Source organism: Colletotrichum fioriniae (genome assembly GCF_027942845.1).
Source record: "Colletotrichum fioriniae strain IMI 355084 chromosome Unknown scaffold_11, whole genome shotgun sequence".
NCBI classification, from domain to species: Eukaryota; Fungi; Ascomycota; class Sordariomycetes; order Glomerellales; family Glomerellaceae; genus Colletotrichum; species Colletotrichum fioriniae.
This window is the reverse complement of record NW_027076847.1, coordinates 289,432-302,597: the sequence shown is the minus strand read 5'-3', so window position 1 is coordinate 302,597 and position 13,166 is coordinate 289,432. Positions and strand designations below refer to the sequence as shown.

The 13,166-nt window shown below is 51.4% G+C and overlaps 5 protein-coding genes across 5 annotated transcripts; all 5 read left to right on the top strand.

The window, feature by feature from the left end:
* Window positions 1-634: 634 nt before the first annotated feature.
* On the top strand, window positions 635-3,072 carry N0V96_008717 (uncharacterized protein; the record flags this gene model as incomplete). The annotated part of the gene is made up of 3 exons (XM_053188649.2): window positions 635-1,159; window positions 1,219-1,366; window positions 1,421-3,072. 3 exons carry the CDS (start codon window positions 635-637, stop codon window positions 3,070-3,072), a joined length of 2,325 nt encoding a protein of 774 aa, XP_053053415.2.
* Window positions 3,073-3,819: 747 nt separating this feature from the next.
* On the top strand, window positions 3,820-4,827 carry N0V96_008716 (uncharacterized protein; the record flags this gene model as incomplete). The annotated part of the gene is made up of 1 exon (XM_053188648.2): window positions 3,820-4,827. The coding sequence occupies one exon, from the start codon at window positions 3,820-3,822 to the stop codon at window positions 4,825-4,827; it is 1,008 nt and encodes a 335-aa protein (XP_053053414.2).
* Window positions 4,828-5,800: 973 nt separating this feature from the next.
* N0V96_008715 (uncharacterized protein) lies at window positions 5,801-6,715 on the top strand (the record flags this gene model as incomplete). The annotated part of the gene is made up of 1 exon (XM_053188647.2): window positions 5,801-6,715. The coding sequence occupies one exon, from the start codon at window positions 5,801-5,803 to the stop codon at window positions 6,713-6,715; it is 915 nt and encodes a 304-aa protein (XP_053053413.1).
* Window positions 6,716-7,394: 679 nt separating this feature from the next.
* N0V96_008714 (uncharacterized protein) lies at window positions 7,395-8,399 on the top strand (the record flags this gene model as incomplete). Its single annotated transcript, XM_053188646.1, has 1 exon — window positions 7,395-8,399. The coding sequence occupies one exon, from the start codon at window positions 7,395-7,397 to the stop codon at window positions 8,397-8,399; it is 1,005 nt and encodes a 334-aa protein (XP_053053412.1).
* A 3,083-nt stretch (window positions 8,400-11,482) lies between these two features.
* N0V96_008713 (uncharacterized protein) lies at window positions 11,483-12,253 on the top strand (the record flags this gene model as incomplete). The annotated part of the gene is made up of 1 exon (XM_053188645.2): window positions 11,483-12,253. One exon carries the CDS (start codon window positions 11,483-11,485, stop codon window positions 12,251-12,253), a length of 771 nt encoding a protein of 256 aa, XP_053053411.2.
* Between the last annotated feature and the right edge of the window lie 913 nt (window positions 12,254-13,166).

Sequence of the window (13,166 nt, the reverse complement as noted above, 5' to 3'; positions counted from 1 at the left end):
TGCCATTGATTGACTCTTGGCTACGTGATCGTGACTAGGTACTTCGCCATCAACTTCGTGTTCCCTTTTCTAAGAGAGTGTTTTCTTAGGAAGCCTGATGTGCCGCTTCGACAGACAAGTTGGAGAGGATTCATAGGTAGCAGGTACCCACAAGACGCCTACTCTCCTGCGGAGCTCAAACGCGTCCACCTTTTGATGCCAAAAGATTCCCCGCACATGATCTAGACGTTGGCGTCCACTGCCGGCTCTCCTCGTGGGCGCTTGTTTCACATGAAGACAACCCTATTGCCGGTTTCGTCGTCACATCCGCTCCCGCCCCCCAATGTGGATTCAAGACACGGCTGATGTTGACTTTCTGATTTCGCATGTTTTCAATGCGGCTGAAGAGCAGGGGAACTGCGCGAAAACGAATGCTTTGAGAAATGAAGACGGTCTTTGGGTATCGCATTCTCCTGTGACCGGAAAGTTGAGCATATCTCAAAGGATGAGGACGCATATAAAGTCCCGGCAGGATATCCGACTGCTTGGTACCCATCGCTCGATAGTCTGTCATCGACAGTTCTGAATTGACAGGCTTACTGCTTGCTATCATAGCCACGATACATAGCTGCTCAGCCATCCTGCCAGCCCAAACATGACTTCCACATCGAAAGCGTGGGACCACTCGGTCGACGAACGTATCGGACACATTGCCAAGGGCCTCCACAACAACCCCAAATTCAGCAAAAAGGAAGTCCCAGGCCTGCAAGCCCTTCTAGATGACTACGTCAACAAAGACATAGACGTCGACTACGTCCAGTTTCTCCGCAGACTCCTCCAGGTCTTCAAGGACTCGGAAACCGATGGCGCATTTTCCAACATTCTCCACAAGCATACTGATGACGAGCAAAAGTCTATCAAGAGATTTCTCGCCGGCGACGATCCCAAGAAGATTGGCGATGGTTTCCAGATGGGTCCCAGTCTGGGGTGTCGGGAGGAGCTGGCGAGGTTGCACGAGGCGGACTGCGTTATCCAGGTTGGTGCGCGGGGTATCAAGAAGCTCAAAGAGCCTATCCATAAACTTGCTGTTAAGGAGAGGGCGCTTCTTCAAAACACGTTGACCAAGATGGAGGACTTCATCGAGGGTAACAAGGATGAGCTCCGAGGGACTGGTATCGTAGTAAGTTTTCGTTCGAATGATTTTTATCTCGACAAACGAATTGCTTAACCAGTCGCCAGGTATACTACAAGACGGAGTTCCAGAACTGGGGTCTCACTGTGAAGAACGTTCCAGCTCTCACATGTGTGCCAAAGACATCTCAAGAGGTCCAGCTCATCGTCAAGTATGCAAAGGCCCACAACATGGGCGTGCGATGCTCAGGTTTCCGTAAGTTTCAGCATGCCGCTGCCTTCTCCTTCAATATCTGATTCCTTTCGGCAGGTCACTCGTGGTCCCCGGTCTTCGCAGAGAACGGATACGTTCTCATTTCCCTCCTCGGCCTTCACGAGGTCACCAAGCTGCCCAACATCACGGCTCTCCCCTTCCCAGAGTCCGCCGCAAACGACCTCCAGACAATCAGCATGGTCTCCGAAAAGCCCCTCGAGAACGGCAACTACCTCGTCAGAGTCGGCACCGCTTGCACAAACGAGAGACTCCGCCGCTGGTGCATCGACAACAAGACCGTCACGATGCCCATGAACGTCATTATGGTGGAAATCACGCTGGGCGGCTCCAATGCCCCAATCTGTCACGGCGCCGGCCGTCGCCACCAGACCCTCAGCGATCTCGTCCGTCGCATCGAGTACGTCGACTGCCACGGAGAGCCGCAGGAAGTCACCAAGCCCGAGCACCTCCGAGCCGCGAGCGGCTGCTTTGGTTTGATGGGCGTCGTCACGCACATCACGCTTGAGATGTCGCCCATGACCTACGCCCGCCTGAAGCCCGAAAAGGTCTCCGTCGCGCTGGCCGTGCCTCCGCCCGCGGACCTCGACCTCTCCAAGCTCCCCGCTACACTCGCCGACCCCTGGCGCAAGCTGACTGAGGGGGAGAGGCGGGGATACCAGGAGATCTTTGAGGACCGCGCGACCAACGACTTTTACTCGGAGTGGTTCTGGTTCCCGTACTCGGACAAAGTCTGGGTCAACTGCTGGAACGACACAACCAACAGCGGGGGCGTCGTAAACTTCCCCGACGACGCCCACATCTTTCTCTCCTTCGTGCAGACTTTCACGATGAATGTGCTCCAAAACACCACGCTCCTCGACAAGCTCGTCGACCAAGTCTGCTTCACCGAGGCGGCCGTCACCCTCATCTCCCGCTTCGCCATGCTGGCTCTCCCGGACAAGGAGGTCACCACCTACGTCCCCGACGCGCTGCACTTCCAGCGGGCTATCCAGAACGTCCGCGTGCGCGACATGGAGGTCGAAATCCCGCTCGTGGCCAAGGGTGGCAAGACGTTTGGGCCTGATGAGCCTGTGGAGATTGACTATGCCCCTATTCAGCGGGCGTGGTGGGATGCGATTCTTACTGCGTATACGAAAGAGAATCGGGAAAAGTGTCCCATGCGCATGCCGTTGGAAATGAGGATTATGGGAGGGAGTAATGTCGTGATGGCACCTCAGCGCGGTAACGAGTTGGGCACCTGTTCAATTGAGGTTCTTACCCTCCACGCGGCCTCGGATATCTGGGTGCCGTTCGCTCAGCAGGTTCTCGACAAATGGATGGCGCTCAAGGACCCTAATACCCAGAAGCTGTTGAAGACGCGGCCTCACTGGGCCAAGGAATGGAAGGAGTTCAGCGTCAACGGCAGGCCGTGGCTCGAGAAGATGAAGAACGAGGACTACAAGGCTGAGATTCAAGAGTTCCTCGGCGTCATGGCGGATATTGGAAAGGAGGCTGGGTGGACTCTAGAGGATCTGAAGACTCGGTTCTCGAACAAGTTGTTCGATGATATCTTCTTCAGTAGCCCCCCGCAGAAGAAGGCGACCGTCACAAATGTGCTTCAAAGTCGAAGTGTGAACAAGCTGCCGCAGATTCGGGCAACTACAAAGGAGATCAATCTTGAGTCTGGAGAGGACTTGGTTTCTTTGTAGCTGGGAAGACATAAGTTACACAAAAAGGGTGTTAAAAGCGAGAATCTAAATAGAAAATCGTTGACTCGTTCATCTTGCCAAGTACATTGATGCTGCTCGTCTGTCTTTGTCGATTGCTGCTACCCCAATGTACTACATCTTGATGACATCTTCCTTCCAGTTTTCTTAGATCCTTACCATAAATCTTCCTTCCAAATCTCCTTTCCAGATCTTCTTTCCAGTCTTCTTTCAGCCTCCTTTCCGAAATCTCTCTCTCATTTGGTCACTTATGGCAGTTGCTTCTAACATAACAAGAACTCACTTCCTCGCCACAATGGATGTTCTGGCACAGTTCATTTCCATCTCCCTTCAGAGCATGTCATGCCGCAATCTGAGTCTCGAAGTGCTCGACACTGATCCCGGATCAAAGGAGCACTATGGAAAATATAGTAAGAGAGGTGAATCGGGATTAAGGCTGTAGATATTAAGTTTAACTGCCGGCTGCCGCATCGATTGACAACAAACATACCACTTCCGCTTCAACTCCCACCGCTCCTTCGGCTATCTGCACGTCTGCATAGATTTACGGCTGCCGTTTGCAAGTATTGGAAGAATGGTTTTGGCCCGGCTTCCTTCCCACACATCTCTCTGTTCTTTTTACTACCTCCATCTCCTGTTTCGCTTCTTCTTCTTCTCCTTCCATATACACACATTCCACTGAGGCGCAGGAAAAATCCCCAATCCATTCTGAGATTTCCAGCCATCACGATGAGTGCCTCGACATCCACTCCTGACGCCAAGATGGCATCGTCCATGGATATGTCATCCCTCGGCAAGGCTCTTCCAGTCGTCAAGGGCCCGAAAGACTCCAAGCACAAGGTCTTCGAGCTCGTCTTCGACCACCTCCTCAAGCAGGCTGAGCAGAAGACCGACTCAATCCTCTATTGGACTTCCCGCGACCCCACGCCTGACGCCAAGTCTCGCCTGACGGTTTTCGACCAGGTCGACTACGCCGCGCTCGGCAACCGCGCCCCCCAGTGCAAGCGCTTCCGCATCGTCGGCATTCTCAACCAGATCGACCGCCGCTCCCGCATCAAGTTCAAGCTCGTCTTCCGCCCCTGGGAGATGATCTACGTCGAAGGAGCCGAACCCGGCTTCGTGCGTGTCGGCTGGATTTGTCCCACCAGAGACCACTTCCTCATCTTCGTGGGCGAGCGCGAGAGCATCCCGTACCTTTATGCCGCTCTCATGAGACCTCGCCCTGCCAACTGCCTCATCACCCACTCCATTCAGAGCGTTCGCATCTTCATCACCGAGTTGTACCGCTACGCCTATGGCAAGGACTTTGAGGCCATTCTTCAGCTGCCCAATCTCAAGCAAGTCGCTATCGACGTTGGCGTCATCCGCATCCTCAACACTCCCAAGAGAAAGCGCCACCACCACAACACGGAACTTCCCCTCGACAGCAGGCTGTTCCCGTCCCTTATCGAGTGGGACCGCAAGTACCGTCAGGAGATGAAGCCCGTCTGGGCCAAGCTGGAGCAGAAGGACATCAAGCTCGTGTGCTACGCGCCTGGTGCCGGCGACGTGGAGCTTCTCGAGCTCATTTACAAGAACGATGGCAGCGTCCGCATGAGATTCCTCGACCCCGTCTGCCATTGCTATGATAATCAGCGTCACCCGGTCGTTCTTGCTATGAAGGCTGACAACGGTGGTCAGCTGAACATGCTCAGTCGCGAGGATCTGGCTCGCGGAGGCGAATTTCGCAGTGTTTAGGGTAGTGGCTGCGATGGTTATGTTTGTCACTGATGAAGAGAGATGGACACAAGCTTTTCTGCCTACTTGTTGGGTACTTACGATATCCAGAGTGTCATGGCCCTGGCTCGCGTTTGATGGAACACAATGGGTATCATTCAGCTCATAGGTATGAAGAGATAACAAATGGGAGGCTCGGACATCAGATAGCTAGTCGTTCGTAAGAATCACAATACTCATTCATCAACTTCGTGAAGTCCTCAGTTCACTGCATTGGGGAGATCACCACGAGGTATAGCTACATCCGTCAGATCAAGACACGCATCATTCCATTCTGAAAGGTGTCACAATCCACATTTAGCCCAAATAAAAGACGGTAAGACTAGGTACAAATTTCCAGATGCCTCCTATCACGGCCTTGATTAGCGACGCATATATAGTACAAGGGGTCTCATGATACACTTTCAGAAAGTTCAGAGGGTTTGATTCATATTGTACTTATGATGGTGATAGTCTTCGGCTTATAATCCATCTGAAGTTTTGAGGTGAAGCTATCGTCACACGATGTCAACAGTCCGAAGGGCTTTCAGAAAAGACTGCTTGTTATTCGATTTACCTTGCTTGCCTTGCAGGTGGCATCATATCTCAGGTATAAACAGCCTGGCTCCTATGGCCTCACTACTTCTTAGTGTGTTTGTCGTCTCGCCCAGCCACTGTCGTCCTTCTACGCCCCGGAGGTCTCCTCTCGATAACATTGAATCACATACACATTTTCCCTGCTCCTTCCTTTTTGTTCTGAGTGAGATACACCTTCCTCTTCGCAATTTGAAAATTCCCTACTACTGTGGTATAAAACACTCACTTTCTTATCCATTTCTTCCCACTCTCCCACTCTCATACTTTTACCACCGCGACCATACCCATTACCACAGCAACAACAACATCGCGATATTATTACACCTCACCACCACTAGTCACGACTATCACCACCACCATGGCAGACCCTTCTCCATCCCCTGTTGTCGCAGCGGTGAATAAGCGGCCTCAGATGAAGACCAGTGTGCCATACGAGGTCTTTCTCCATGTTGTTGAACAGCTTATCGGTACAGCAAAGGACCCCTACGATGTCAAGGTCTGGTCTCTCGCCTACAATCACAGCCTGGCCACCAAGCTGGTGCTCAACGATGTCAACATCTTAGAGGCCAAGCCACAGACCACTACTCACAAGCGCCACCAGAAGCTTTGCCTTGTCTCGCAGATCAACCAGCAGTCCCGACGCATGACCGAGAAGACCTTCACTAGACTCCCGTTGATGGTCGCCAGTCCCGACGGTCTCACTCGCCTCCTTTGCCCAGTCAAGGCATACGTCCCTCTGACAGACGAGTTTGTCCCTTTCTTCACATCTCTGCAAGAAGGCCGCGAGGCCGAACAGTTCATCTACGACCAAGCGGTGCTCCTGCCCTCTTCTTCCGGCTACGCCCTACTCTCTCGCGTCGAGAAGATCTTCCTTCTGCGCTTGCGCTACCTCATCACTGCAAACGAGGAGTCTCTTTCAACCCTGGTCAGACTCCCGAACCTCAAGTCAATCACCTTCAATGTTGGAAGATTCACCAGCAAACTTCGCAGCAGCATGAAGCCAGGTCTCCATGAGGTCGACCCGAAGAAGTTTCCGCGCCTTGCACAATTCTGCACTCAGGACTCTGAAGCACTCAGAATTCTATGGGCCGACCATCTTGAAGCAAGAGGAGTCAAGCTCTTTGGTGTCATCGACAACGACCAGCTCCCCATCATCGAGTTACACCCGAGTCGTGACAAGATCATGATCACATACATTCTGCCTTACGCTGACGAAGCCGTCGAAGAGTTGACAGAGCGCATGAAGCATGTCATGGACCTCATGATAATCTGACTTAGACGTGGGGATCACGAATGGTACAAATGGAAGGATTCACACTCGTCTCCTGGAAGGAGGATAGATACCCAGCCTTTGTGGTTATGGAAGGACTGGTGTGGCAGTTGGGGTAGCTCTCGCCCCAAGAATCAGTCCATCATAGGAGGACGTACTGGGACTTCAGGTTGTTCAACACGCTGGCTCATCAGAAGTCGTAATTAGGAATCACCAAACTCTTTGTCCCATGCACAGTTCATCAAAGATGATTCGTTTTCTTTTGCGCATGTTCACCATGTGTATATGTTGTTGTCTCCAGTTCAGGGCCTTTCATGAAGCCTCATCTTTTCTGAGACTAATATGATAGGTCGTTGATCCGTATTGTGGTCGGCCAATCCGCCAGAGGCCTGATTCTGCGCCTCAAGTCAAGGGTGAGCATGCAGGCAGACAAACAAACAGAGCCCAATATGACGACTAAGCGGCTACTCACATGAAACCGAATCTTCTCAAAATCATAATCTTTCTATCTCGACTCGTCCCTTCTTTTCTTTTCCATCCTCTTCCAGCATTGAGGTCGGAGTGTCGAGAAGGATTCGACAAAACACCGCCAGTTCCTCAATTCTGGCGGTCGGAAAGTACGTAGACGACTCGCCGCACTCCCTGCAATTTTCCATTTTCTGATATTACTCATCTAGCTACAATGACGTCTAAGACCGTTCCTTCATCTTCGCCAGGAGGCTTGTCAAACACCGAAGGAGATCGCGGTCGAATTCGCCTCGTAGACCGAACCGTCCTCTCGACAGTCTCCTTCGCCGGCATGCCGCGTTCCACTACCCGCCGAGGCAAAGTCAGTCCCACAGACTTGCCTCGCGAGATATTTTTCAGCATCATCGATGCTTACCTCGAGAACGCTCTCGCCGACAACCGCTCAGTCCTCTGGCTCATCGACTACCACCACGACGTCCCGACCAAGCTCGTCCTCCGCATCAGAGGCCATAACGTCGGCTCTGAGACGGTTGAGATGAGCGAACTTGACCGTTTCCAGAGCATTCGTCTTCCCCTCCAAATTGACAAGAAGACGCGCTCCATGGTCCACCGCCACTTCCGCCGCATGCCCGTCAAGAAGGATCACTTCTACAACTCGCCCCTCTCCGCCGTCGACGCCTGGGTCCGCCCTGACGTCGACCTCTTCACACCCGACTTCAACGACACCGAAGGCGTCCGCCCTTCGCGCGAGATGAGCTTCTCGGCGGCCATTCAGCTACCCACTCCCCTGGGCCACGACCTCCTAAGCGGGGTCCAGCACGTCTTCCTCCCAACCCTTCGTTTCTTCCAGAAGAACAACAAGGTCGCCGTGGCCGCGATCTCGACGCTCCCGAGCCTCAAGACGGTCTCCATTATCGCCGGTTATTCTGTGCCCATGTACGATGACCCCGAGCTCCTAGCGATTCACCCGGGCTGGATGAAGGTCGAGGGTCACCGGTACCCGGATATGAAAATTTGGGAGGAGAGACACGGTCGTGCCTTCCGCAAGCTGTGGCGTCCGTTTAAGCGACGTGAGATTGAGCTTTTTGCGTTCAGGGATGATATCAAGCCGGCTGTCATGGAGATGAAGATTACCAAGGACGGGATCCGCGTGAAGCATCTTTTTCCCGACTGCTCCTGCTGCCCAGCCGACACTGAGTACAATGACAAGGAGGGTTGAATTTTGAGAATAATCTTTGTACTTGTGCAAGGTGTTGAGGCACGAAGGCTGCGGGGACTTGGGGGTTGACGCGCCTCGGGCGAGGTCGGCTTTCGTCGTGGCCGTGGTTAGACCCTCAGTTCAGGTCAGAATCAAACCTAAGAAGTAGGTCGTTGACAAAACAAGTTACCTAACGATTCGGCGCTCACAGTCTTCCGCTCCTCTGTTCATGCCTTAACTCTAGATTTATCTCGAACATTTTGTGCACGAGATAACGCATGGTCGGTGATGCTATGAGGACAATAGTCATGATACACCAACTAATTGTCTTGTAACTCAAATGGGTAGGTGGCTGGGGCTCTCTTATCATTTATGTCCGCCGGTATTCTAGGGTCCCTCCCTCCTGTCGTCTCTGGCACCAGTCTGTGGTCCCTTTCTAAGGTTTGCGGCTGCGCAGGTCCAAAGTCAAGCATCGTTTCTTTAAGGCAGCAGATATTACCCTTCAGGTCCTTGTGATATGTCAAGGAAGATAATGTCCAAAAGGGTTGTAATCTTTGTGGCGAAAGGGTGTATTCCTCGTTCTGGAAAAAAATGACCTTTCTCTCCCTTTCCATCTCTCCCTTTCCATCTCTCCCTTCTCCCAAAATCACTTCTAGCTTCTAACTCACGCTCATTTGATTCTCTTCTCTCTTGCCCTTGCAAGACAATCTATATCACCCAACGATGTCTCCTCGTCAACTTCGGCCGGAACTCCCAGGTTGTGCCGGCCCTGCCTCTATCCCCACCGAGATATTTTTTGCCATCATTCAGGCCTTCCTCACAGATGCGAAAATTTCTGCCCGGGCCATTGAGTGGCGGTTAGAGTATGCAGAAGACGCTCCGTCGAACTTCCGCCTCGCTCTCACTGGCGACCTGGGTTACCCTGGACCGCTCAGCATCCATCGATTCCAACACATTTCTCTTCCTTTACAGATCAACAAGAAATGCAGAGAGCTCACTAGTAGGGTCTTCATACCTATTCCCTCGCAGCATTTTTATTTTCCGGGAACTGGCCCTGACATCTTCGTCCTACCTTACGTTGATCTATTTCGGGTAGCCAAAGTGAGAAGTTACATTCATTATACTGGAAGCCCCCTCGATTCATTGATATATCTCCCGACTCTCAAGGCCTACACTTTCATGCAACATATTCGGCGATTCCATATCCTAGAATTCAACATGATAACTCTCGAAGTTATCGAGAATCTGCCGCAACTAAAAGAAGTCATCTTTAACGGGAAAACCCTTATTGACACCATCGAGATGAGTGACACCAAATGCCTTCTCGGTATGATTCCTATGGATGCCGATAACTTCCCCGACTGGAGCGACTATCATCTCCCTCACAAGACCAAGTTTGGGTCATTTTGGAATCCATTCGGCTGTCGAAGCGTACGAGTATACGGAAAAGTATTAGACAGTCGACACTCTACCTTTGAGGTTTACAATACTTCGGATGACCCTGATGCGGGAAGTCCAAGTATCAAGTTCCTAAACCCCGAATGCACATGCTCACAATGCTTGTCGGCAATAAAAGACGAAAACGAGAGCGAAGACCGCCCCGTTGGCCCGGCTTCATTGCCCTCTAGGATATTTATGGCAATCATCGATATCCTCATATCAGAGGCTGTGCAGTCCGCTTGTCCCATCTTCTGGGAAAGTACTTATTTGATTAGAAGCCCTATCGGTCTAGGCGCCAGGGACTTCGAAAGAATGGCTCACGAAATTCGAAAGAGATCTGCAAGCTTCAGACTTCCCTCACAGATCAACAGAATGGGTCAAAAGATGGTTCGTCAAAGATTATTTCGAGCGGATATATCCCGTTACTTGGGCAGTTGGGATAGAGAGCCCGTCTACGGATGGGCTTTGCCTGAAATCGACGCTTTTTGCATGGAAGACGAATACTTTGAAGCAAATCTGGAGAGCATTCGACTCTTGCAGAAAATGCAAAATATCATGCTTCCCCCCAGTGCGAAACCTGCTAGTAGATACTTCCAGAATCTGCCAAGCCATTTCTGTACTGTTCTGTCGTGGCTACCAAATCTTAGGAAAGTAGTCTGTCGCCCCGAACCATGGAGATATTTGAGTCGCCGTTTACCATCGGCTGTATTACCCAGCCCTCGCCCGAGCGAGCCGGTAGAGATTGACGACAAAATAGATCCCAACCTGCAAGTCTTGACGTCAGAAGTTGATGGCAGAACTATTTGGGAATACCTCAAGAAAAAGAAAGTTCGAATCTATGTCACGGATGGCAGGGGTGGTGCAGAGATCATTCAGACGACCGAAGGCTTCAGGATGAAATACTTGGCTCCAGATGAGACCAGAGATTGTAAATTCTTGTCAGGGTGGGTGATACTGTGATGCCAACAGGATATTGGGAACGATACTAGATGCTTTCGTGTCACTGTGGCTGCGGAGCACGGGGTAAGCTCTTGGGACCACGGCATCATGAATATCGTGGTGGTAAATTTTCGGGCGGCGAGGTTCTACTTTTACAGAATGCCTTACACATATAAAGAGGGCCAAGTCGTTTAGTCTGAACTAATATCGTTCTTGATAACATTTCTTCCTTCTCCTTTCTGCTAAGCATAGATACCAAATGAACAGTCCGAAACCCAACGCCTGCACCTATAGGCGTACCATCTTTTGGTTTTCAGAAGCTTGCTTGAATGGTTGAGAAATGAAGTTCTTTATCTGTCTTTCCCCGACATCAATGTCAGAGCACCAAAATTCTATGACAAGCTTTTCATTCGGAGATCGAAAAAAAGGTTATTCGAGTTCAGTGTCAGTTTGACCCTCAAGGTCCTTCAACTGCCGTCTCCGAAGCCATTGTTTCTACAGATATCATGGCTGCTATTGTCCATGATAAACGCTGAGAAATTCTAGCAGAAACACACCATCATCACGGATATCTCATACAGGATCATCACTGCCGTATCATTTCACGCTCCCTGAGTATTGGTTCGCCCATGATAATGTCGCAGCAAAAGACTTCAAAGGTAGTGGTGGAGGCTCGTTGCCTCCCCCATCTCCCAAACGAGATCATACTAATGATATTCGACAAAATGATCGCAGGTGCCGCCGCCGATTGCCAGCCCATCACGTGGGAAATTTTCCAAAGTCGAGACCCTCACAGACGCCAACGCCCAAGACGCACGTTACAAGACGACGTAACAGCCTACTCAGGACGTGGAGATTCGCCATCCCTCGAAGACACGGGGCCAGTTTCCTCGAAGGAGCGCTTCAACGGTATCCGACTACCATTGCAAGTCTGCTCATGGACCAGGGCCATGGCCCTGAAGACTTTCCATCCTCTTCGCTACCGCAGCAAACGCCGCATAGTGGCGTGTCCCCCACTCTATGAAAAGATCGTCGTTAAATTCAAGGAGGATTGTGTTTGGGCATGCCCAGCAGTTGATATCTTCCAAATCATGAACGTCGACATCGAGACCAAATTTACGCAGCCGTGGCCGTTTGCCCAACCGAGCGGCCAGCAGGTCTCCTCACGCTCTCAGCCTAGCGCGACGGCCAACGGAATCCTCCGGGTCGTCCAAAATGTCAGATTCGACTGGTTCGGTTCAGATGTCCCAAACCCAGAAGAGCTGTCCGGCGCGCTTGAGTGGTTCCTCTCCCCGCCGAGCATCAAGCGAGTCTACATGGACAAGTACATGACGCATCCCAGTTATGGCATGGCCGAGTACTTGAGTTCGGAACGCTTTCGGCTCGGCTCTCGCAAGCATGGACCCGAAGATCTCCACCTCGTCGGGCTACCGGACGAAATCACCTCTCTTCTTCAAAGTCCGACGACGGACAAGGCCCCGTGGAAGGCGCTGTAGAGTAGGAGAATTCCAGTTGTAGTTCGCCATTGGGGTTTTGGTCAGGAGAATGTCCCGCTGGAGCTTTTCCTTGACGAGAAGGATGAGATCTGCTTTCGGCTCTTCTGTCAACAGTCCCTCCATGTTGTGGAGTTGGTCCTGGGGTGGGGGCCATGCAGAGTCAAGCTCGAAGGGAAGGAGGGACTGAGAAAAGACGTCGAGGTTGAAAGTCGAGACGTGGCTTCGGTAAGGGCTATGAGGAAGAGCTTCTAGGCCGGCTTGACGATACCATGAAAGGGCACACGAAGACTCTCTCGAATAGGAGGTCCGAGAGAAACCAGGTTCCACACAAGTGTCAACAGTGAACTTCTAGTCATTCATAGAATCTAGAAGACCTGTTCGTATTCGTTCACGATGTTAGGAGGATGAGCGTGCGTAACAGATAACGAGACGGTATCTTTATTCAGATTAAGACAAAGAGACGTTTGTCTTTGAAAGTGTATCTCGGGGCAACAGTGACTTTCAGCTATCATCCAGAGACTATTTCATGCTGAGGAAGTCGATGGCATTAATCACCGGTGCCTTGAGGATCGCTTGAACGGCTGCGTGACGTTGGAGGGTATTTATTCAAGGTGCCCTGCAGTCGACTACAACTGCAGTATGGTTGCGATGGCTGTTGGCTACGTATGTACAGGATTGCATGGTTGCTGTGCTCCTCGATAGAATAGGAGACTCCACGCTCACCTGACAACTCAGCATATTCAACAAGTAATTATTTTCAAGACTGCTCATAGTTGGACCTCCCTCCCACTATGTGTGAAATAAACAATTGAGAAGCCTAGGTGGCGCTTGACGTGCTTCAGAAACTGACAGATATCATGGTGCTTGCTTGCCATTGTACTACTCGAATCAAAGTAGCAACTACATCTCCTCC